Genomic DNA, 26,343 nt, shown 5'->3' with positions numbered 1-26,343 from the left:
GAAATAACCCCACACTGCAATCTAAAGAGTCTGATGTTTTTCTCATGAGCTGGCTGAGACCAAACTAGAGCTAAAAGACGAGTAAATATTGGACCTTCATCAGGTGACTTTAAACACAACTATAATAGGATGCTAGTGTTGGTCTGTCTGCTGGATGTCTAATGAGGCAAATTTTCACTAAGCACTAAGTAATAATGTCAGTTTTTATTGCAACTTTACATACAGACTCCTAAAAACAGGATAATCTGTAGAATTACACAGACTTTTGGGGCAGCAAAACAAACTATCATCGTTTTAATAAAGAAGTCAGGCAATGTTGGCCTTTTTCTCTCAGTCTGCGAGCAACTGATTTTATGCTGCACATGGCATGAGTCTGCAAAAACAGTGAAAGGAGTTGGTTATATCGCTGAGAAGTTGGATCTGTGCAGCTCTTAATCTAACAGCTGACTGTGGCTGCTTCCGCTTGTTCCATTACTCCCTCTCAGACTGATCTGCTGTCAAAAAAAAAGTTGGAAAACTAAGCTTACTGACAAACACACACACGTTTCCTGTGATTACTTCATAATAAAAGTCTACTCATGCTTTTAATGTGAACCTGCAGCAACCGTTCGGTTTGCATTTGCAGTGACTTAATACTGCATCTTTTCTGTGAACTGTGCCACAAACACACAGTTCATAATAATATATAATATTGCAATGCTTTCATCAGTGGCAGTTTCTTTGGTCCAGATGAGAGGCTCTGGTGGTCTGGATGGATGTGGCCTGTGGACACCAGTTAATGATCCCTGCTCTGTAAGCTAAGAAGCATCAAAGACACCATACCAATATTACAATTACACTATTTTTGCAAGGATGAGATAAGAAGATCCAAATCATTCTCATGTCTGTGCATAAGCATGGAGCAAGAACCAGATGGTGATTAGCTTAGCATAAAGACGCATAAAGAAGCAGGTAGCACACAGGTAGCTTGGGCTTTTTCAAAGGTACAAAATGTGTTTACTAACTACTACAACTTACTAACACTTCTAACTGTGTGGCAGAATGCAAAGCAGACAATTAGTGTTATTTGCACATTTTTGACTGCTAGAACATTTGTGCAATTATTATTATTTAACCACAAACAACTGTTACCAGCTGTGTAGACATTAGCAGTAAGCTAGCTGATCAGGAGAAGCAGCTGGTTTGGTTCTGTTCAAAGGTTAAAAAAAAAAAAAGTGTTTTCTATCGCTTCTAAAAGTGCATTCAGACGGAATGCAAAGTAAGTAATTTATTTGCCTGAATTTTACTTCTAGGCTTTCTTTTCTGCACCACGAGACACAGCATGTTAATTTGTGAGTTTGAGGGTTGCGGGCAAGCTAAGCTAGCTGTTTCCACTGCTTACAGTCTTTATTCTAAACTAATTGCCTGCAGGCTGTAGCTCCATTATTATCACTAAAACTTGAGAGTGGTGTTGATCTTGTCACTTAATTCTCTGCAAAAAGTTTCTATTTCTTCCCAAAAAAATATTTCTTAACTAATATTAGATTGATTTTGAATACTTTTGGGCACTTTTCTGTCTCTACGCAGCAATTTAGATCATAGAATCTGATATTTTTTTTAATGTTTTGGCTGTATTTTCCTGCTTAAACTGCTGATTTGTTCTCTTTTCTTTTCTTTACACAGTCCAATAATTCCAGCCATAGATAAGTGGGAAGTCAGAGTCGAAGGCAGAGAACAGATAGTGGATGAAGTGTTCTCAAACTGAGGCAGTGTGGTTAAAAAAAACAACTAAAATAAACATGACACAACTCAAAAACAACATGGAAGCCATGATACTGACTGATTCAGGTGTAGCAACAAACACCAAGGGTTTTCATTAAAAGATGCTTCCACACAAATGTATTTTAATATATGCACACCTCAGATGAATGTTAAGTGTGTTGCATAAATTCCCTCCTCCTTGGTAAGCTAATGGACTGTGTGTGGACGTCCCTGTGTGGGTATTGTGATAGCGATCGGACGTTTCTGTTCAGAGACGCCGACAACACACACGCAGATCAAAGCTCTGCTCCGGCCTCAGTTCAGTAACCTCACTGATGATGATGATGATGGTGTGTTTCCCCTACGCAGGCAGTGAGACATGTGATGGCAGAAATTATGTCAACAACAAACGCACATGCTTGTTTTTTTGTTTTTTGCACACAAACTCTGCAGTAATATCTGTATGGAAATGGTCAAGGTCATACTTTAACTGAAATTTTGACCTTAGTTAGTGGAAACAAAATATCAGGACTGCTGGGAAAATTCACACAAACCTTTTTTTGTCTGAGACAAATGAGCTTTATAGCTTCTGTTAGAAGAATATTTCATCTCATCTAAATATTAAACGTGCATAAAAAACCACACACACATTTTTTTTCTCTCTTAATATTTCTGTTGTCAGTGCACCTGGGTCTTTGATTCCCATCTACCAGCTGGTGTTACATCATAGCGATGATGCTACGATCCCATTGCCATTGCTATATCTCCACCTAGTGGTTAATCACTGTCATTACCACTGATTGAGGCTGGAGAGGAGGGTCTTTACTCATTTGAAAAGCTATTTCTCTTGAATATACTTTAAAGGGTCAGTCCAACCAAATTGCATGAGTTGATTATTCATTGATCGAGCAGTTTGTGATGAGTTCAACAGGCTGAGTAAAAGATAGTTTTATTTAAAGGGACAGTTCACCTCCAAAATAAAAAATGCATATTTTTTCTCTTACCTGTTGTGTTATTTATCCATCCAGTTTTGTTCAGTGACTTTCTTTTGGCAATAGAGCAATCTACATAAAACTGCTCACAACAAGGTCTGTGAATTATCTTGAGTAACCGGGTCATGATATCTGCAAAGAGACATTTTTAAAATGTTTGTTTTCTTGTTTTTGCAGAGTGCCATTCAGTTCCATTCTATAGGAGAGAAATCCAATATCTGCAAAACTCTGCAACTCGCAGCAAAACAGCCTAGATGATAAAATACATACTTTTGATTTTGGGGTGAACTTTTCCTTAAGATACAGAAAATGTGTCCCAATTCCAAACTGTACAGATTTTCTGCCTGTTTTGTGTATGTTCACAAAAGAAAATAGACCAAATCAAGTCATTGATGATCTTTTGGCAAATCTTCAGAAAAATATTTTTGCTTTCTCTTTCTGGAGTTTTTTGTCACTTATATTCCAAAGTTGCACACCATGTCCCACATACTAATTTCTAATAATAATAAGTTTATTTATATGGTATTTATAACCATATTTACCAGTTATTTAGTACATAAAAAATTGATTTAATATACATGTTGTGCTGCTGAGTATTTATAGAGAGAATAGCCTGAGATTAAAGGACTAACTTACCTAAATTAAAACAAAAAAAAAGACTTCTTTCTTACCACTTGTGTTATGTTAGAATTTTGGTAGTTTTAACTTTTTAATGTGAACACACTGCATGCTAAAAACCTGATTAGAATCAGTATGGATTTGGGTCACAGCTGCAGTTTGACTGACATACGTCTGAGCAACATAAAGTATACTGATTTTTTATTATCACAAAACATTATCTGTGTGCAATCAATATGTGGTACAGAATAAAGGGCTAATTAGGTAGCATAAATTAAAACAGAAACTTCATTTCCCACTTACCTCGAGTGGTCTGTTGCAACTTTGATAGATTTGCTTGTTTTTGCTCAGGTTTTAGGATATCTGTATCTATAATCTATAATTTTGTTTTTGTGGTTCATCTTAAAAGTCAACAGAAACTTTCTAAAATACCTCACTGTAAGCAGTTTTCATTGGAACTACTTTCTATCAAGGAATTAGTGTCTATAGGTCATCTGCTGGTTTTAAAGATATGTATTAGGGTGGAGAAACGTGTTAACATTTAGAAAAGAAACTGTCAACTGAGGAAATTTGGGCAATCATTTACAGCAGGGTGCTGGACAGGACTCGAAACAAACTTTTTCACCATCTGGCCAAAACTGAGGAGGCGAGCACGTGCATCTTTCCACAGAGGTCACAATGACAAGGCCTGCAGACGTTTTCTGTTTATCAGCCTTGTGAGCGCAGGCCAATGCCATTTATTTAAAATGCCAGATAATCAGCCTATCACTGCAAGATATTTGAGAAAATATGCCCCTTTCTGTTAGCATCTCATCAAGAACCTGCACCATTTTGTTAAGACAGTCATTTATTGAGGCACTTGACACAAGCCATGGAATGTACAAATCAAATACAACAAATTTAAGGTATTTTTCACATTCTTGCATCTGTAAACATGTTAAAGATAATACATTCTGACAGTTAATTCACATTGTACTGCCCTCAACCCCAAATGGAGAGACGTGTGAGAAAAATACCAACACCTCGCTCGGGGTAGTGCACAGCAGACGACCGCTACACAGAGCGTACAAAAACAGCAGTGGAGCCAAATACAAAAAAACTATTACCTGACCCTCGTTACAGTCGCTCTTCGGTCGCGAAGATCAGGTCAAAAAAGCAACACGTAGACAAGCTGCTCATGTGCTCCCATTTTACCTGAACTGCATCTGTTCAGCCATTTCACATCCTGTGTGTGTAAGAGGTAAGTAAACGGGAGATGAGGCATCTAAGTCTATTTAGCAGCACAAGAACAATTCTCTACTTCAGAAAACCGATCATTAATCAATAAATATATAAATACATTATCTATAGTTCAGCAGGCATGTGCACAGGCAGAGTCCGTCTGCTTTGGCGTATCACTTTGCAGGATGTAAACTTTTATTTTTAGTTTTATTTATGCTTCTTGGCAATCAGAAAAGTACTGAAGTTTTCATTTATAGCTTTTGTTGTCCCCGGTTGTCAAAAAATGTCCGTGCACACGCCTGCTTTTGTCAGAAACTTCTGAGGCCAGAAACACAAAATACGTCAGGTGTGTGAAGGTCGATAAGGCTGCTGCTGCTGGGCTACTTGTTCATCAAAAGATACAGAATGAGGTTTGAATGTGAAAGCTACAGCTCAGGTTTCCAAAGCTCTCAGATGTCTGTTCGCCCTGTTGTCCTCTGACGGAGCGGGGCCTCACAAAACTAAACATCCAACATAAACAGCTGGCTCAGCTGGTGCTCACATCTGTAAGGGGTTGGTGTCAGTAAGGCTGCAGTTAAAGGAACAGTTCGCCCCGACATCAGAAATATATTTTGCTCGTGCAGTGCTATTTATTCATTTGGATAATTCTGGTGTCGGCTGCTGAGTTTTTGGAGTGATCGGCAGGAATGGAACTGGATGGCGCTCAGCTTGTCATGATTTCTGGAAAGAGACATCGTTCTTGGGTTTTTCGAAGCTATATTTTGGTGCTTTGAGCATGTGGGCGAAACAGGACAGAAGAAAATGAAAACAAATTAAAAAAGACAACAGATAGTGTTGATTATCGCCGCCAAGGGAAGCTTCCATGTGCATGAATGTGATCACTGGAACTACATCTTGTTTGCAGCTAATCTGAAATATTACTGAGCGGATCAGTAAATTATTTTTGTTCACATTCATGACTTCATGCTGAAGGGCCTCTGCGTGTCAGATGCTCCCATTCAACAATTCCTCTCAATTTCAATGTTAAATCTGCCACCATTATCACTCATATGTGCAGTGCAAGAATGAAACGTTTGACGGGCGCAGCAATCGTAACTAAGGAGGGCGGAGCTTAGCAAAGGGTCAGTTCTATTTTTTGAGCTCTGTTTTATACGACCATTGACAGCTGACTTCTCACGCTTCTTAACCAGCCGCCAGGAGCCGCAAATCTTGTTTCAGCTCAGGACAACATTCACGGAGGTCATGCTAATGTTGGCACAACTTTGCAAATCTCTGCTGGTTGCATGGCGGCATTGCAGTAGGTGCTTCATAATGAAACTGACTCCCATCCTGCAGGAATCCCACCGGATTCAGTGTCCTAGAGGATTCCTGAAAAAGTGTCAGCGTCTACTTTGAGCATCACAAGCCGAGTGCCATCTAGTTCCATCATAATAAAGAGAGGGCAGACAGATCAACAGCACTACAGGTCAGAGGAAAAAGATGTATTTTTGATTTGGGGGTGAACAGTCCCTTTAAAAGAATATTCCACCAAAAACATGTGTTTTGAGTATCAAATGCTTCTTGTAGGTTTGCGCCAAACAGCAAACATGTCAAAATATGGTTGAATATAACTTCTTTGTGTCAGAAAACACAGCTGTAGTGCTACCAAGATCATGTCCTCAGTATTTTTGCCTGGGGAATTTAGGATTTTAACAACCTGAGGAGGAGTTTACATCACAAAATTACACACAAATTACTCACAGTGAGTTTTCCTTTACTACAGTTATATTCCTGGCTGTGTGGAGAAGGCCAGAACAGCAAAAAGCAAACAAAATATAAATTAAAGAAAGCTAAAAGAGGAGGTGTTGCACTGGAAGAATTGGGTCTTCAGTAACAAAGTTAAACCTGTGAAAAACGCAGTGTGTTTAGCCATATTTTGGAGAAATTGTGATACTTTTAAGGGTGGACGGTGAAGAAAAAAACGATGCTGCAGCAGAGATGAAACTGGGTCCTTTCAGGGCGACAGGCAGTTGGTGTTTGACACTCAAAACATACGTTTCCTTTAAAAAGTTAAAACTCAAACACAGTAAATTGAAGCTCAGTCTACTATAGACCAAAAGCCATCTCTAGAGCGTCCCAGATCGACTGTTTTGTGTCAGTCCTGATGTTGTTTGGTATTTATGTTGCAGTTTGTGGCCTGGTGGTGAGAATACGGCCACATTTACACAGGGTTGATACACACTGAGATTTTACCCCTTTAGGCTCTGTATGAGATCTTTTATCTCTGTCAGAACATGATAAAAATCTGCCTGCTCACACAGACGCAGATTTTAAAAAACCTCATCCTTTTATACCTGTGTGAATGTAAAGCCTATTAGCCCGTCCCGTTCTGCGGAGTGAGGCTCTCCCAGGGGCAGATGATCTCTTTGGCTCCCACTCCTCCACGAGAGGCAGCCCTGTTCTCCTCCTCCTCGTCCTCAGACTCTATGGGGTAGATGCGGCACTCTGGAGGAATATCCACTTTAATCTGGAAAAAACTGCAAAGTTGCAGAGAGATGATGAGACACATGTCTGACATCAATACTCTGTTAAAATCCAGCGCGGCCAGAAAATACAAGGATGGTACTTCTACTCCAGAACATTGGATTTCAAAGGTAAAAATGAGGTGAAAGTGAGAAGTTTCATCTTTAATTTGAGGGTGGCAGGGTGACAAAACCCCTTTTTTTTCATTATTACCTCACAGAGTATGGGAATTCTTGTTCTACTGCTTTGATCAGATAGTTTGTTTTATTGTGTTTTATCCAGAGTATTTTCACACTGTGGTATTGATATTGTTTCTTTTGCTTTACAGATTAGGTGATGGATTTTGCATGCAGGATTGTTTTTGTGTGCACGTCTAGTACGTTTTGTCTCACACTCACTTGGCAATCCGTCTGGGTGGGGCCTGACTGGGTTGATCCGGGCTGATGGGCTGGATGCGGCTACTCGTCCCAGCGGCTGAGTGGCACTTGGGCGACAGGCTGGCAAACATGGTCGAGGGGGTGCAGCCGCGCTTCAGCAGTCGCCTCAGGGACAGGGCCATGCGAGACCTGGATGCGTTTCCACCCACCGGGACCCGAGCCGCAGGATTCCCCTCGCCGCCTTCTCCTTCAGCCGCCTCCACTCGCCGCTCAGAGGCCGAGGTGCTGTCCAAGGCCACGCTGATGGGGGACGGGCAAGCCGGGGTGTGGGCCAAGAAAGGGAGGGAGGGCGAGGTGTTGGCAGAGGGGAAGTCAGAGATGCCAGAGTAGACGGCGAGGTGGGGGACAGGAGTGGTGAAGCGGCACAGCTGTGAGGTCAAAGTGCAACAGACACAAGTCAGAGGGCAACAGAGAGGATTTCACTCCAAAAATGTGTCTGAAAAGTTTTCAGCAGATGTTCCCTCCATGCATGTTAACAAGAGACTTCATCTGCATAAATAGTAAGCCTAAGTTTAGAAAAATTTCACAGCATCACCAGTGTTAGAGGAAGTTTTCAGATACTTTACCACACTGTGATCTCACCCTATCATTATTTAAATATCAACAGTAAAGGTGCTCATTCTGCAGTAAAATGGACTATTATATATGTTGTTTCTGCATCAATATTACTGCAGCATTAATGTTTGTTTATGTTAATTTTATCTACTTTATAAACTGTTTGGTAATTTACGACAATGCATCATATTCTACAAGAGTTCAAGTACCTTTAATCTGTACTTCTGTACAATATTTGAATAAATGTACAATCTGCCACTGACAGTCAGGCGTATTTGTTGTGTTGTTGTGTTAATGAACATCGTGGGGTTTTCTGTCACCACAGTGTCATACAGCCTTGTTTATCCTGACATTTGAGCTCCCAACAGAGCGGCAGCTCAGAGGAAACTTGTTCTGTTGTGGCTCTAACACGCTGAAAGACTTAATAATTGAAAATCTAATAAGCATCAGAGTCATTTAATTACATAAATTCTCATACTTTGCTTTGTCTCCTCCACTAACAGTGTAGTGTCTACAACAAATTCATACTCATCAAAAAATACTGATGTCTTTTGGCAGCTCTTTGGTTGAAAAAAATGTAATCAGCAGCAGTTTTAAACACCATGACCTTCAGAAAACTTCCATACTAAAAGGAAAATGCAATTAAAAGATATATAGCCTGATGTTGGAATCATTCTTATAAAGCCTTGTGTTAGAAGATATTACAGTGCACTGTGAAAATTTATAGAAACTATTATATATTATGTATAATGCATTTTAGGCTACAACTAGCTATTTACAACTAGCTATAACAAAATATAATATAAATATGCACTTCACTATCACAAAAAAGGAGCAAAACTGCTTTAAGCTGTATCAAAAGTGACTTAAAAAATTTATAAAATATTGAAAAAAATGCTATTTGTTTTCTATGACTCAAATAATCAATTAATCAACTAATTGTTTCAGCTGTAATATGTGTATTTTTATGTAATTTTAATGCCTCACTGACATGAGTGATTGTGGGAATCACATTTTTTAAACATGTTTTGTATTGGTAATTTTCAGGGTAAAGAAAGAAAGGTAAATAAGCATGGGAAAAAAAGAAAGAAAAAACATGGGGAGAAAGACATACAGGAAAAAGGAAGAAATACAGAATAAAAGAAAGAAAAATAGGTATGGTGAAAACAATATGGGAGAATCAAACAAACATGGAAGAGGACGACAAAGAAGTATGAGGGGAAAATAGAATGAAGTGTAAAGAAAAATAAAGATAGGAAGGAATAAACAAAGAAATTTTCTCTAGGCCTCACTGAGATTTGTCTGACATAATTGCCAATAATGACAGCATCATCATTAATGATTACAAATGGGCTGACAGGCTGACGACAGTCCAGATGAACAGGCGGCATGACAACAAAATCACATGAAAACAGTGAATGAACGACAACTCAAGACAAACAGATGAACATGAGGTGATTTGTGGGGGTTTTATTAGCTTGTGACTGATGAAAAAGAAAACATACAGTCATATACCTACACTAATACTAATAAACATAACAGTGTATGAGTGAAAATGAACAGTACAACACGTGAATTATGACAAACAACATGAGAGAAAAAACAGCTTGTATGGACAAAAAAAAATGTAACAGATGGTAACAGACGTCCCGTCTTATGATCAGTTCTGAACGTGAATCATGTACAGACTTTAGTGTGATTAGTGTTTACAGGCTCAAACAAAAAAAAAAAAAAAATCACAAAACCTCTCATAGTGGTTTTACTAGTCCACCTTTGAGATGTGTGTAACTCAGACATCTGTTAGGTAAATGGGTTTCGGTCTCAGTGGCATGTAAAACAAAAATATGTGTTGGGCTAAATACCATGAGAGGTCTGTGCAACATTTTTTAATGAGTTGGGTGAACTAACCCTTTAAAATAGTCTTTTATTAGTTTATTATTTATACTTGTACCTCATGTACAAATTTAACACTTGCCTTTTAACACCATAACACCATGCAACTAAATTACAGCTTTGTTTTTAGTATTGCACGTTCCCAGTCGCAATTAATTCACCTTCCTTTTCTTTTTCTTTGTTTTTTTTTTTTTTTTTGAAGGAACATTACTTGCACTGTCTGTGGCACTAACACACATCAATGTGACAGCAGTTTGCAGGATCGAGTTTGGATGATGTAGATTTTTTTTGTGGCATTCTGAGGCTTAAATAACTACCAAAATAAGAGTTTCATCCACTGAACGTCACGCTGGAAATTGGCCTTTGTGATTCTCTGACATTGGGGTTGGGGGAGACAGTATAATAATAATATTTTGTGTGGCAATATTTCAATACCAGAATGCCAAGTATCAGTCTCTGCTTTTTATTATTAATACTAAAATGTGAATTAAATTCTTGGTACTAGAATAATAAAATCAGTTGCTAGATGGTGCTGCGTTTTTACCAAGCGACTTTAGCAGTGTTTGCAGACGCTTGAACATCACTAAATCTGCAACACTTCCGTTTTTGGCCACTCGGGGGCAGCGGAAACAAACTGAACACAACACTGACATATTATTGTCTTTTAAGCTCATGTGACAAATGATTGCGTGGTTTTACACATTCAGCAACACTAGCTTTAATCTGGAGTTGTGTTTTCTGAGCACCTGGTGAATTTAAGACCAGTATTTACTCTTTTAGCTCTGTTTTTGGTCTCCACCAATGTTTGAGAAAAAAATCTATCTATCTCTTTTGGTGCTATATGCATCACTATGTTCACCAATTAATTGCTAACTGTCTGCTGTTTGACTGATTGAGTTGATTTTTAGAGCTTTTATGCTAACACAGTAACATAATGTTAACACACTGTGAGGTTTATAATTATATATTCTTTATGGGTTTATTACTATGAGCAACCCCTTTCACATTAAACAGTCATTTGAACCATTATTATTATAAAAATATTGATTATAGCAGCTTCAAACTTAAGCTGAAATGGAAACATTATAAATGAGAAGCAAACTATAGCTTCTATATATAAAAAATCCAATAAAATAACACTGGAAAATCGTAACCCTGACACATTAGTAGGTACAATTCAACCCTGTTTCTGTTCTTTCTGAGCAGGAGGAGCAGCAGCAGGAGGAGGAGGTGGTGCCTCCCTGCCCTGCTTGCTGAGTTTGCTCATGACCTGTGTGATGTCAACATTGGCGGCCATCTTGGCCTTCTGCTCCTGCTCCAGCTGCCGGAGGACGATGGGGCTGAGACCCGGCTGTCTGTTCTTTGCATTCTGCTCCAGCTGGGCGTCACTGGGAGACCGCGAGAAAGAGGAGAGAGGAGAGGAAGGAGAAGGGTGTACGGCGGAGAGAAACAGGAGAGATGACAAGAGGGAAGAGGTGGAGAGTGAGATTGAGCAGCAAAGAGAAGAGGAGGGAAGGAAAGACAAGGTGAAAATTAAGTTTTGGAGAGTGATGAATGTGGTGGTTTCAAGAGGCTGCAGGGACACTAATATCAGCCAGAGAAATGAGAAACATAAACTTTGTTTTCCCTCAGCGATCTCAATGCCAAGTCATCCTTTACAGAGCTTTCTTCTCTTCATTTGTTGTACTTTAAGCTCTGTATTTTTTCCCAATTAAAGCAGTCGATAAAAGCTCAACATCGTCTGAAAATGTGCCATGAATTAAAGGCACAGTATGTAAGAATGTGAAGCAAATCATGTGTTAATCATTTTGCATTAATGTGTGAACTGTAGTGTAACCTAATAAATGAGAATTTCCTTGACTTTCTCAGTTGCCTGTAACAGTCTGTGGACGTTTTTTTCAGGAAAATCGAAAAGATATGTGCTTATGTGCGTTCCCCAACGCTAATGTTAGCTTAGAAATGGAGTGCGCTAACTTCAACAAATAACTGGCATCCATCACAACAGAGAGTTCAACACAAAGTCCAAAGTCAAAGGTAACTTAACTGCAAAACCCTTTAAAATATATTGTGATATTGTGGTTTTGCCTGGCTAAATGTTAGCTAAATGTTAGCTCACGTTAGCTTGTTTGCTAATGCGGACACACTGCTAGTTAGCTAATATAGCAAAAAAATGTCTTGAGTGGTTCATGTCAGCTCTTTCCTTCATACTCCTGGCTGGGTTACTCCTAAAAATAAAAATGCTAAATAGAACCATAAAGGGTTCTTTGGCTTTCTATCAGGAATCCTTTTTGGTTCCTGTTAGAACCTTTTATAAAGGTTCCACATGGGACCCTTTCAGAGAGTTCGATCTAGAACCGTCTATGAAAGGCTTCACCCAGAGCCCCCTATAAGAGGTTCTACAGAGAACCCTTTCTATGGTGTAATGGTTCCACCCAGAAACTGCTCTGAGGATTCTACCTGGAGCCGTTCCACTTTCTAAGGGTCCTAACAAAACCCCAGGTGGGTCCATGGAGTACCTTTTTCTATTCCAAGGGTTTTATCTAGAGTCCATCTAGGGGGTGCTATCTGGAACCATTCCATTTTCTAAGGGTGCTGACAAGAAACCCACCCAGGGAGTTCCATGGAGAACCACTTTATATTCCAAGGGTTTTATCTAGAACCCGCCAAAGGGGTTCTACCAAGAACCTTTTCGGATTCCAAACATTTTAGATCACACTTGGGGATCTACCGGGAACCTTTTTATATTCCAAGGGTTTTATCTGACCACCACCATTAATAAGAAGGATTTTCCCCTTAAATAAAAAAATGTCTGAATTAAAAGCTGCTACTTACGTGAACTTGTGCTCATCAGGACAGATGGCCTTCTTCGTCGTGTCCTTAAACACCGGAGATTTCATGTATCGGCCATATGAGTCCTGCAGCACACACACACACACACACACACACACACACACACACACACACAAACTCATCATGAGTCACTGGTGTTTGGTGTTGGTGATTTCAAGCTTGTGGTAATTATAACACAAACATCATCTTGTGTTTTTCAAACGCAGCTCATGGTGTGTTCACTGACCTTCTTCATGAGCATGTAGATGTGAGTTTGGGCCGCGTCCAAGACGTATCTGTGTGGGTGTTGCAGGCCTTTCACTGTGATTTCCATCGTCTTTCCGTCGATGTTGATCCACCGTGGTGCACCACGTGCCAGGAATGTCCTGAGATCAGGAGAGTGGAACAAACAGACAGAACACTATAACAAGCAGTGGTGGAAAGTAACTAAGTATATTTACTCAAGTACAAGTGCCTCAAACTTGTACTTGAGTAATCTTTTCGTGCTTCTTTTTACTTCTTCTCCGCTACATTTCACAATATTGTTCTCTATACTTCACTGCACACATCTCATTTCAACTGATCAATGTGAGACCAAATGATTTCCAGCTGGGATTTCCAACTATCCATTATAAAAATAGATGCAATCACTTTTCTGTCAACTAATTGTTTCTGCTCTATTTCCAAATGCTACTGCAATCAACATCACAAGATTAATGAACATTACTTGTAGATCTGCTCTGCTTTCCCGCTCATCGTCGCAGCAGTGCCCCACTTCAGATCTTCACAGCTCTCCCAGAACGCCAAGTTCTCACCTTTAGAATAGAACAGAAAACAATAAAGAAAGACAGAAAACACAGACTATTTCACTATTCTTAGCCTGTTCTCATGGCTGAACATGGTGTGACCAAAATTATACCTACAATGCAGCACGTTTGCAACAGGATTCATAAAAATGGAAAACCCAGAAAGGTCATGAAGTTTTAAAATCTTGTTTTCCAGGCCTGGAAAAGGCATGGAATTATTCAAATCCTTGAAAGTTTTGTTAAAGTTTTGGAACTGTGTTGTGTGTAATGAAATCGTTATCATAATCTTCCTTGCATAACCTTGCACACATTAACATAACGGCAATTTATTTTCTGTTGCTGCTGACATGATGCAGATAGAGATTAAATTATCTAACTGCGATTATTTTGACTGATTTTGCAGTTGCGAAATTATTTGAAATATTAGAGGTAATTATCATTTACTACAGGAATCTGTACCAAATGAAGATGTAATTGGTGCTGTTCTACTTTTTTTGTTTGTTTGTTTGTTTTTTGTATGTGATCTAATTAAAATAACCACCCTCGTACCGCTGAATTCTTTCTTCAGGAAGAGTCTGAAGTCGTCTCGTCCTCGAGGGTCTGAGAGCAGCTCTCCAAAGCTGAACGTCCACCTCTCCACACGCATCTTAGTTGGTATTTCCACACTTTTCCACAGAGAGAGAGAGAGGGAGAGGAAGAAATTCATCAAGATGAAAGAGGAATTTTGAATTATACAGTATAAATTATGTATCACCATCAGCTGACTCACTTGGGCATGTTCAAGGTCCAGTACGTGACATCATCAGTGAGCCAGGGGTTGCTGGGAAGACACTGGGAGAGGAAAGGATCATGGCTGCTGTAGGTGGCACAGTACTTCACCAATCTGCAAGAACAGGAGAAAATAAGTTACTGTTTTACTGTCTGAAGAAAGGACTTCCTTACTTCCTTTCTTACTGCTTTCCTTTCCTACATATCATTTATAAAAGTAATGTCACGATATGCTCAGGTGTATACCAGGAATAACCAGTTATGTTGATCACACCACTTCAGGTAAGACTTTTTATTAAGGTGCATCTAAAAAAAGTTAGTTAATTAGTAACAAGGCCCTTATAAGATGTTTATTAACATGAATGTGTTATAAGACAATATAAGTGTTAATAATAGCATAATAAACACATTTATTGTAAGGTTAAAAGATATTAATAAAAAGCAGTCTTACAAGAAACTGCTTGTTAGTAAAAGCCTTAAAAGTTTCTTATAATTGTTTATAACAGCATTATGAACACATTTACTGAGTTTAACCTGTTGTGTCATTGTTAAACCTTTACTAAGATTTTTACATACTTCATTCTGCACTTATTAACAGTTAATTACACATTTTGGGGTTACCAGATTGAAAGTGTGAACAGTGCATATTAAGGTTAATTAATTCTTTATTATGCACTTATTAACCCTTTTTTTTATTATTAATTACTATTTTCAGACATTTTTCCTCCGCTGACAACTGCTAATAAATGCATAAGGAAATATACAGAAATCTTAATACAGCAACAACAGAAAAGTTTGACAATGACATAATATGTAAGTTAGATAAACTCAATAAATGTTTTTAAACTATTAATAAACTTTTCTGTCATAACTCATAAGACCACATTCTAAATCAGTCTATAAACTGTTAACGAGTTTCTCATAAGTGGTTTTAAATGTCTTAAAATCTAACAACTATCTATCTAACATGCTATTATTAGCACGTATTAATGCAATAAGCATCTTACTACCTACTAGCCAACAAGCACAGTACAGTTCTTTGCTTTTTCTCAATGAACATCCCAGTTGTAATATATCCTGTACTATGTTGCTGTACGATACTCTTATGATGTATTATATTACTACATTTCACATTACATAATATTTTATATCCATCACCATATTATACTGTACTAAATTATGTGAGCAGGCAGCCCTGTTGTTGGAAATGCAAATCAATGCCGTGTTGTGCTGCCATTCTGAGTCAAACTGAGTCAAGCCAAGACAGCAGATGTGTATGTGATGTTGAGTTTAACTGCTCTTTATAGTTCTTATTTTTATTTTACGTACTTACTAATATGGATTCTTTATTTTTTCACTTTCTCTTTTCGTCTGTACTTATTTCTATCCTTGTGTTGCCGCAGCGTCAGAATCTCCCTCTTGAAACCAGTGAAGGCTTATTTTATTTTATTTTAGATCCAGATTCATTCCAACAACTTTAAACTATTAAAATCATATATTTTACAGCCTTGGTGACTCCAGTTTTCTAATCCAATTTAGAAATAGCTCATCACATGTTAGTTGGCTGATAACAAACAAGTCAGTGAACCTACATTTACTGTAACGATATCACATGAACTCATTAAACCTAATCTCCACAGCTGTCCTACATTCACAGTGAAGATAAACTGAAACAGGTTTTTTGCCATTTTGAGACATTCACCATATGATTCAGCCAATCTGAGGTGACTGGTTTGTCATATATAAGCAGACTGGGAATATGATGGAGTGGCTTACGCGCCAATGGACACAGATGACTTCACTCTGGGCCTCATGATGGACTGCTGGGTAAAGATCATCTGCAGGAAGCGGGAGAGACAGATGACAGCTGTAAAAATGTGAAGACAACAGATCTGTCTCTGTGGATCACCGCTGATGGTTAGTACGACCGTAAAAAGTAGGGGTGGAAAATAAAATGTCACTCACGATTCTCTCGTAGAAATCAGGTGTTTTTGCCTGCAGAGGAAAACATATGAAATATTACACTGCAGGTTATTTATCATATCTTAAAAAAGCTGCTGTGTGTTTGTGTGCATGATGTTTTTGTGTGTTTTTGACGTTGAAATTGAAGATGTTTTGGATTCCTTCTCCTACAAACGGCTGTTTGAAGGTTAAGATGTGGTTCTTGGGTTACAAGAGTAGTATCGCACTCTCATAACACAATGTTTACACGATGCATTACACTTGACGAGGGTTTTTCTTTTTGTTAATTGGGACCTTGTTATTTTGTGCACCAAAATTAACCAGAACCAGAAGGGGAAGAGCACATTAGCCCAGTTTTAGCTGCTCTGCACTGCTGCTTCCTGCAGCATTCAGAATTTATTTTAAGATCCTTCTCCTTTCATACGGAGCCCTTAATAGGCTAGGACCAAGCTACTTTGCTAACTCCCTCGTTCTCCGTTTGCCTCCAAGAACACTACAATCATCTGCTGCTGGTTTATTGGAGCTTCCCAGAAACAGCCGAAAGAAAGTCAGGGATGCAGCGTTTTTAAGTTACACCCCAAAGGAGCACACTGCCTATGGATCTAAGAGAAGCAGCTCACTGACTATATTTAAAAGAAAGCTAAAAACTTATCTCTTCACTAACTTCAGCCTTTAATTAGCTATGACTCTGCTTTGCATTTTGCTTTGCATAAACGCACTGCTGCACTTCTTTTAAAAAATTTTATTTTCCTTGATTTTTATGCAATAAAAGTATTATTATGATTTCACTTTGCTGCTGTAACGCTGCAAATTTTCCTGTTGTGGGACAAATAAAGGATTTTCTTACCTTACCTTATTATTATTATACATATATAATAATAATATATGCAAACATGGGTGTTGCATGTGTGTGTGCTGGTGTTTGTAAGTTTAAAAGTGTGAATACATAAAGAAAGCCGTGGGAAATGCCTGCAGAGAGAAGAAAAGAGAAAAGAGGAAAAGAGAAGAGATTAATTGTAGTAAAAGATAAGTTAAATGATTTGAAACAGCTGACGGGGAAAAGGAAAGAGAAGATCAGCAGCCCTTACTGCAGCTGGATTCATGCATTAAAGCCTCTTATTGAATATAAGCTGATTGACAGGAATTATGATCGTACACGTCACTCAGAGACTCACCTGTTACCTCGTCTGCGTTAGGATCTATTCGTCGATCCAGCCCGTAGTCCATGGCACTCACTGTCCCCGGCTACACACACAAACACACACGCACAACAACAACAAAAAAATGTGTGTTTACCAAATGACTAATTAATTCAAGCAGATGGCTGTTTTCTAATGCTAATCGTAGGCTGCTAATGTGTCACACTTTTCCTGACCATCTGACAACAACAGGCCAGTCGCCAGGAACGAGTAAAATATGATTTACTGAATTCACTGTTCAACACTACAAATACAACTTAAAGGAAGTTGTTTGTCTGGATCCATCTGTTTCTGGTTTATGACATTATCTTAGATAGAAAGTCGGCTTTGGCTCGTTGGAACAAAAGAATAAGTCTGTGTACTGTCTGTAACTGTCGAGTGATAAAAGAGATGAAACAAATCCTGATTTTACTGCAGTTTAAATAAAAAAGTGTGTGATAGCTGTTGGTCTATGAGGCTAACTCTAGCGGTTGGTCTGTGTAGCTAAAGTTAGCGGCTGTTCTGTGTAGCAAACATTAATCATTGGTTTGTGTAGCTAATGTTAGCAGTCTACTGTTAGTGGTTGGTCTGGTTAGCTAACGTTAGCAGTTGTTCAGTGTAGCTACCATTAGTTATTGATTTGTGTAGCTAATGTTAGTGGTCTAATGTTCATGGCTGGTCTGAACTGTAAAAGTTTATTTAAATGAGATTTTTACTAAATATATCTGCAATCTGATTATGTTTTTTTTTCTGACACTGTAATGGAATACAGATACCTTTTTTTGTATCCTAATTACATAATTCCGTTTAATATAATCCATTATTCCCCAAGCCTGCCCATAGGACGCATGTTAATACCAGGTGTAAACAGGTTATGTATGATCTGAAATAATAAATGTCTGGGCCCCAGACAGGACCTGCATTAAGGCACTTATCCTGTCAGTTGATATTTACTTTAGTGGAAAGTATTCCCAAACAAATCTGTACTTGATCAAATTACCTTGAATCAAAATGACACATGGTGAACGTGGGTCCTTCAGGGACCCTGGAGGTCTGGGGTGCAGGTTCCCGCTCAGCCTGGTCATTAAAACAGGGTGAAGCACTGACTCACGATGCCGCAAACATAAGGTGCAAACTATTGCACTGCATTCTCCTACGCAGCGTGAAATATTAATCAGTCATGCCCTTTTCCTCTGACTGGACATGTAATGGTAATGAGGCATCATGGGTAGAGATAATTAGATACCCTGGGAGGTATAGAGGTGGAGTGCAATTTATTTTCAGACTTCTGTGTCTGCTGGAAATCCACTCATATCTACATGAAGCTGTGAAGTGTATTCTCACCGGAGGTCTGTGAACTACCCAGTAGGCTCTCTCCTGGCACTCGAACACCACACGGTCCGGTTTCTTCCTCTCCTTTGCAGCCCTGAAAATCACACACAAGCTCACAGAACAATCGTAACACCTCGTTGATCTTAAAAACGTAGCGTCGTCTTTGAGTTTCTCACACACCTACCTGTACTGCTCTTTAGCTTGCATCACAATGAAATCCCATTTATGATTCATCCACTTGTGAAGGCGGTTATACTGCTCCTGAGGACATAAAGTAACACCTTGGTAAATGCCAGCGAGCACAATGAATCACTCACGGGTCTCAGTTCTCACCTGCTCGTGCAGCTCCAGGATGCCTTTCTTGCGTATGTTTCTTTTCGCCAGATAGATTGCTGCAATAACGGCGAGGAAAGGAGTGTTAGTGGAGTGAGACAGAGAGAAATGTGGAAAAAAAAAAACTCCAGTCACACTCACCATAATCTGTATCCTCGACGGGCCACTGCTGTGTGGGCCAGAAATATGGTGTCTGGAAAGGACAAAAACAGATTTATTTTATTTCTCTTATTTTTATTTTATTTATTAAGGACTAATTTGTTTTTTGCACATGCTGAAGTCATGGCTGACTACTTTTATTTTATTTTATTTTATTTTATTAAAGGAGGAAGGCTTAAAGTTAAAAGAAAGGGTGGCAAATTTGTGTATTTTCCTTAATTAATAGTTGAAAATGCAAACAACTGATTGATCAATGACTCATTATTAATTAATAAGTTACGAAACACACTTTTTTCTAATTATTTTCGTCATTTTCATTTTCATTCTTATTTTTTTCTCATCTTAAGTTTAAGTTTCCTCATTCAACAATGGAAATTTTATGGAAACTTCCCCTTGACCCCCTCCTCAGTGACAGCATTCGTTTTTTCCTGTTATGTGCTTCAGCAGGTCCCTTAATGCCACTGCTGACACTGTTAAAATCACAGGCTTTCTTTTAAGGATCTCTGAAAGCAGGACTTCAAAATATGGTATCATTGTGGCGTTAATTATGCTAATTTACAAGTGTCATGCACATGCACTCAAATACACACAGGCGGATCATTTACACAGTTCCTGACGCTGTATGTTTGTACGAGCCCTTCATATGAAATAAAGTAAGAGGGAGTTAAGATAAGAATCCAAAAATGCTCTGGCATGAGGCCCGTTGTGCTACTAGTGGTTGAAAACTGAAATTGGTGCGAGACTTTGGTTTTAAATGTGTGCCGTGTTTACCTGGAAGCGATAGAGGGATGCATCTGGTTTGATCACTAAGCGTTTGTGGTCTTGTAGAGGGTAGATGTATCCTAACGCCACCAGCATGGAGCCAAAACTCCTCGCCTCTGAAGACAACAGATAGAGAGATGAGCAGGAATTTAACTTTGACTGACATTTCTGATGATATTCACTTCAAACGAAGGTTCATGGCTAATTACAATCACTTGAAAGGCCATACAGTATGATAACATCATAAAAACAATTTTTAATTAAAAGAGACACTTTCAACTGAATTCCTCTGTGTGTTATGCACATATGAGTGGCATCAGGTGCCTCACCTTGTGTGTTTATTTGGAATCTGTCTGCTAACCACGCGATGATGTCTTCACCTGAGGGGAACAGAAGGAGGTCAGAGGTAAAAAATATATATAAAATAGATATAATATATGTATATATAACCAGTTACAAAAGCAGCTTTAACAGTGAAGGTGATTGTGTGCCTCTAAATGCCAGACAGACCCCTCTGTGATACAGCACAACTGACTGTGAACCTCCTGATGTGAGGAGACAGATGGAAGAGGAGATGAGGAGGAGGAGGAGGAGGAGGAAAGAAGGAAGGCAAGGAAAAGAAAGGGTGGAGAAGGAGAGAAAGGGAAAGGAAAGAGATGGAAGGGAGTGGAGGCAAGACCCAAGAAATAACGGAAGGGAGAAAAAAAGATAGGACTGGACAGAGGTGAAGTGAAGAAGGGAAAGGAAATGGAATGGAGAGAAAGGAAAGGAGGCATGGGACTGAACAGGATGGCAAAGAGGAAGGGAAAGGAAAGTATGGTAAGGAAAGGACGACAAGAGATGAAGAAAAAGGAAAGGAAAAGGAAAAGGAAAGGAAAGGAAGGGAAAGGGTGGAGGAGGAGAGACAAGGAAGGGAAAGAAATGGAGGCCAGAGGCAAGGAAAAAATGAAGGAAGAAAAAGGGAATGGGACAGGAAGGGACAGAGGAGGAGTGAAGAAAGGAAAAGAAAGAAACTGAAAGGAAAGGAAAGAAACTGAAAGGAAAGGAAAGAAACTGAAAGGAAAGGAGACAAGAGTTAAAGGAAAAAAGGAAAGGAAAGGACAGGGTGGGACGGGACGGGATGGGATGCAGGAGCATAGAAAGGGATGAAGAAAAAAGGAAAGGAAAGGATGGAGTGGGAGAGAAAGAGAAAGGAAAGAAACTGAAAGGAAAGGAGACAAGAGGTGACAGAAAAAAGGAAAGGAGAGGAAAGAAATAGTGTGAAGAGGACAAGCAGCTTCATCTGTTTTAACCTGGTTGGATTCAAAGCTCACAAATGACGTAAAAGCCGAGGTTTCCTCTCTTCCTCTCCGCCTCCTCGCTGTCTCTCTTGGTTTTTCTCTTGCTTCTGTCTCTGTTTCTCGCTCTTTTCCTCTCGCCCGCTCAATCACCATCCTCCTCCTTCACCTCCTACTTTTTCCCTCTCTCCGACTCCGAGACCACGGGGGTTGTCATGGAGATTAAATCTGTAGCTCTCGAGTTTGAGCCCGGAGCTCTGGTATCCTCCAGTGAGACTATGCAGGCGCAATCACTCAACCAGCGGCTGAATAACATCAAGTGTGTACGACTGTATATGTGCATTCACCAGTGTGTGTGTGTGTGTGTGTGTGTGTGTGTTATATTTACCAGTAATAGCGTGTGGTATTGTTGTGATGACCAGTCTCTGAGGCTGTGACTTAACTCCTGATTTGGGGTCCTGCATCTCCAGCACCACCATCTCCGCCTGCAAAGAAACATGAAGGGTGAGACTGAGAGGAGGTAACCACGACAACTGATTGTGAATGAGGTGGTGAAGGGGGTGGAGGGGCAGAAGTCACCATGCCGACACATTGATGCAACAACATGTTGCAGAGCAAAGTAAGAAAATAAGTGCAGCATGTGCTGCAATTTGATGGAATTGTGAATGAAATGTGCTCCAAAATAATTCACCTCTTTTTGACCTCTTTTAATGAAAGATAGGTGTTTAGATAAGTGGCAGCTAATTTTCTCTGAAAACTAAAATGGTCAGATTGTCCCCGTGGGATATTAAAATGACATATTGGATTATTTGAGGTGAGGCTGTAAGAGGTTCTTATCCATAGTCAGTGTTTTATGACGGTCGGCACATCTCCAGTTTGGAGAAGTGGCAGGTGTACCGGCGTAGGAAGTTAAGCAATGAATTGCTGTGGACAGGGTCAGCAACAAACTTTTAACCTCCTAAAAAAAAGCTGAAAAAGGTTGAAGAATGCACTATATTTAGAATATTTTCACCACTTTACCTTGTTATCAGACAGCTTTTTCTGGTGGGAAACTACTGTTATATAAGCCAAGTATTGTTATTTTTTCCATATCTTACCATCAAACAGCCTTTTTTGTAGGGGAGTCAGAAAACATATTATGATCACGATCACGATATTATGTTTTTTGATATCGTATCAATTCTTTAAAACACTGTATCATTATATTGTGATACAAAGATTTGTGGCAGTGGTTCACTTTGTGTTGTGTTAAAACACTGACCGCAAAAACTTCACTGTTCTCACTGCATAAACAAGTAACTTTTTAACTCAGATTTTATGCATATGTTGATGTTCTTTGTACTATGTCAGTTAGCAATATAACACCTTGCTATTGCGGTATTGCAATGTATTGATTTTTTAACTGATAACCATATATCCTGATAGGTATCATATTGACAGATTCTTGCCAATGTACAGTCTTACTTTTCCGAAGGCCAAATATCACTAAGCCGCCTGACTCCGTTGGCAAAAACGCCAGTTTTACCTCACAGAACACAGGAGTTGCTGGGCTACTGACGCCTATTTTGCTTGTTTGTGTTATTGTGTGACTCAAGTGTTTTAAAAGGTTAGTTTAAATTCATCAAAGCCACACAATAACATGAGCAAACCAACAGATCAAGGCAGCGGTACACCAGCTACTCACATGTTCTGCAAGGTAAAATTACTGATTTTCCCAATGGAGTCTGGTTGTTTTGGACAGAGTGATATTTGGTTTATATAATGACAGTTTCCTGACAGTAAAGTGGTGTGAATATTATAAATACAGCATATGCTTCAATTGATATTGATTTTTTTTTTTAGATGGTTAAAATACATTTTGCTACCCCTGCTGTTTTTCCAAACTGGGGGCGTGTCAGCCACCATCTACTCTACACTGACTATGGATAAGTACCTCATGCAACCCCCTTCAAAAATATCTGAATTATCCCTTTAAGGCTCCCTATCAAAGCTTGTAATGAAAACTTTTCTCAGACAAATACTGGGTGATTTAAAGACTCTCTCATTGTCACTATTTCACTTTTTATTCAGAAATGACATTACACTGAGCCTTAACGCTGCATTTCAACGTGGCGGGAGGTGAGATGAGAGGTTTGTGATCTCATGGCCTTTGTTTGGTTTGTGTGTGGGAGGCGTTCAGTGAGTCACTGCCCTCTATAAACAGTTATCACATCATCTGATACCACAGCTCAGGTGTGCAGCTACTGGAAAGCAAGAAACCATGCAGTACATTAATTCAGTTTGTGTGCGTACATGTGTGTGAAATTGTGTGTGTGTGTGTGAGAGAGAGAGAGAGAGAGAGAGAGAGAGAGAGAGAGAGAGAGAGAGACGCTGACTCCCGGGCCCGTTTGAAGTGGCTTTGAGCTTTGAAGTCATCCTGGAGAGGCTATAAGCCCCAGGCTGAGCCCGACCAAAGTGGGCTTTCATGGACCAAAACATGAAGTTCTCCTGGAAATGAGCATTCCCCTGGAGAGCTGGGCATTGTCAGCGCCGGATCAATAGACTCTGAAAATATTTTGCTAATGAAAGACTTCTTGTCTTAATTATTTCCTGCACAAAAGCGATTTCACTGTGATAAACACCCAGATCAAGTGAATGAATTTGAAATGTGAGATGATGAATTGAGCCCCACTCGTCTGGCTGTTGTTGTCCAGTGCACAGAGCCTGGATTAACTTCTTCTGCTCGGTGTAGATGAAGGCTGTGATACTGATCCAGGCTTAATGCTTATTAAACTGAATGACCTTATCACTGTGAAAAGGTTGCAACAAAACAAACACAATCAAACATTTAGTGTGACAGACAGACAGACAGACTAAGATGACATTTGTTTTTGTTTTGTTTTTTTTGATGTCCTGTCAGTCTGTTACATGTGTTTCTAAAAGCTTGCCTCTTATGAAATCTTATTTTTCCCCAAATTCTTTTCAATTTGGTGACTAAAATCCAGATTTTCACGCATAATTGAAACATGGCACATTTAATATTTTAGTTTTGATGTCTTGTCATTCTATTACATGTATTTCTGAATGCTCGGTTCCTATGAAATCTTACTTTTCCCCAAATCTAATCCATAAGGTGAGTAAAATTTCATTATAGTTTGATGTGTTGTCATTCTGTCCCGTGTATTTCTGCATGCTTGGGTATTATGATTTTTTTTCTTCTTCAAATTTTAATCAACAAGGTGACTAAAAATCAGATTTGCATGCATAATTGAAACATTGCACATTTATTACTGTAGTTTTTATGTCTTCTCATTATGTTGCATGTATTTCAGAATGGTTGAATATTATGCAATGTTATTTTTGTCCCCAAATTCTGATCAGTTTGGTGAGTAAAATTCAGATTTGCATGTTTAATTGAAACATGGCACATTTATAACTGTAGTTTTGACGTCTTGTCATTCTGTGCCATGTATTTCTGAATGGTTGAATGTTCTGAAATGTTTTTTCCCACAAAATTCTTATCCACTAGGTGACTACAATTCAGATTTGCATGCATAATTGAAACATGGCACATTTATTATTTTAGTTTTGATATGCTGTCATTATGTTGCATGTATTTCAGAATGGTTGTCTGTTATGAAATGTTATTTTTGTCCCCAAATTATAATCAACTGGGTGACTAAAATGTAGATTTGCACGCATAATTGAAACATGGTACATGAATTATCTATTTGTTGTTGTTTTTCAAAGCATTCTGGTGTCCAAAGGGTACATATGAGCTTTGTTGCTTTGCAAAAATGTCTTATAAACACTAAAAACATCAGGAATTCCACTGAGAACCTGCAGAGAATGTGGTTTTTAATGTTAAAAAAAATGCCGATACAGCCAGGTTTTCTAAGGCTGCATCAGTCCATTTCAGTTCAAGCACTGCGTTAGACAATTCATATAAGTGACCTAATCTATAGGTGCGTCTGCAGGTATAGTCAATAAGACTGTGATCATCAAGTCTGATGTAAAAGGAGAGCCTACCTTCTTAAGACAAGCCATTCGAGGTCGATACCTCTGTCCATGATCCCGGAGAGTGTTTCTGATGGTCATGGTGTCTGATGCTTTTCACTCTCTCTCACACACACATACGATGCTACTGTCGCCTGTGCGCCCTGTGTCGTGTGGGGATGCTGGAGGGGAAGTGCAATGATAGATACTGATGCTGCCTTCACGTGTTCTCCATAAGCTCTTGTTTGGAGCGTTGGAAACTGGGGAGATGCTGATGCATACTGACTTGTTGCATTCACGGGGACGTTATAATTGAATTATTTTGATGACATTGTAATTTAAAAAACACGCAAATGCATAACATCACTCAATATCTATCAATGACATAAAATTACAAAGAAAAGTCGAGAACAATAAAAAAAAAAAAAACGTAGCACTTCTTTCATCAAATATTGTCAGCCGTTCTCTGATCTTCAGCTCATAAATACCCTCAAGACTCATTAAACAGATATACTCATAAAACATCAAGGCTTTCTCTGTTCTTATTTTTTATTGATGTTAGGAAGGGCGTTGAAGTACAAATCATTATATTTCCAATAGCCATTGAATGCGGCATGTCTAAAATGAGAGGGGAATCAACCAATCAGAGCACGTCTTTTCTGTTAGGCAAACTGTGTTACGCAATTACCACACTGAACCAGCAGAGGGCGACATTGTACCACCAACCAGCGGTTTACAGTCAAACCTAGATTTATTTTCTAGAGGCTTGAGATTGTAAAAACAAAACTGTAGTAATACCCAGCTAGTTACAGGTGTCCACAAAACTAAACCTCTTAGTTGTAAATTGTGTATCTGCGTCGTTAAGACCGTTAAGGCTGATAATTATCTAGCTATATTCATGTTTCAACTGACATATTCCTGTATGAATCTCGTGGAGATATATTTGTCTGTGTGAAGACATATTTGGCTAAGGATAAAATGTTATGTTTGTGTGAGTCAACGAG

The 26,343-nt window shown here is 39.0% G+C and overlaps 1 protein-coding gene across 1 annotated transcript; it reads right to left on the bottom strand.

The window, feature by feature from the left end:
• Nucleotides 1-6,461: 6,461 nt before the first annotated feature.
• Nucleotides 6,462-25,817, bottom strand: rgs9b (regulator of G protein signaling 9b). Its single transcript, XM_084741221.1, has 19 exons — nt 25,373-25,817; nt 21,753-21,849; nt 20,417-20,467; nt 20,097-20,203; nt 19,308-19,359; nt 19,167-19,225; nt 19,018-19,094; nt 18,846-18,927; nt 17,506-17,568; nt 16,327-16,356; nt 16,138-16,199; nt 14,363-14,476; nt 14,143-14,258; nt 13,515-13,602; nt 13,035-13,173; nt 12,791-12,873; nt 11,229-11,346; nt 7,472-7,878; nt 6,462-7,087 (listed from the first exon to the last, which is right to left on the bottom strand). Exons 1-19 carry the CDS (start codon nt 25,439-25,441, stop codon nt 6,925-6,927), a joined length of 1,977 nt encoding a protein of 658 aa, XP_084597347.1. The 5' UTR covers nt 25,442-25,817; the 3' UTR covers nt 6,462-6,924.
• Nucleotides 25,818-26,343: the final 526 nt, after the last annotated feature.

The sequence above is a fragment of the Lutjanus erythropterus genome, chromosome 17 (assembly GCF_056507025.1).
Source record: "Lutjanus erythropterus isolate fLutEry1 chromosome 17, fLutEry1.hap2, whole genome shotgun sequence".
Classification (NCBI taxonomy): domain Eukaryota; kingdom Metazoa; phylum Chordata; class Actinopteri; order Lutjaniformes; family Lutjanidae; genus Lutjanus; species Lutjanus erythropterus.
This window is presented reverse-complemented; position numbering and strand designations above follow the sequence as displayed.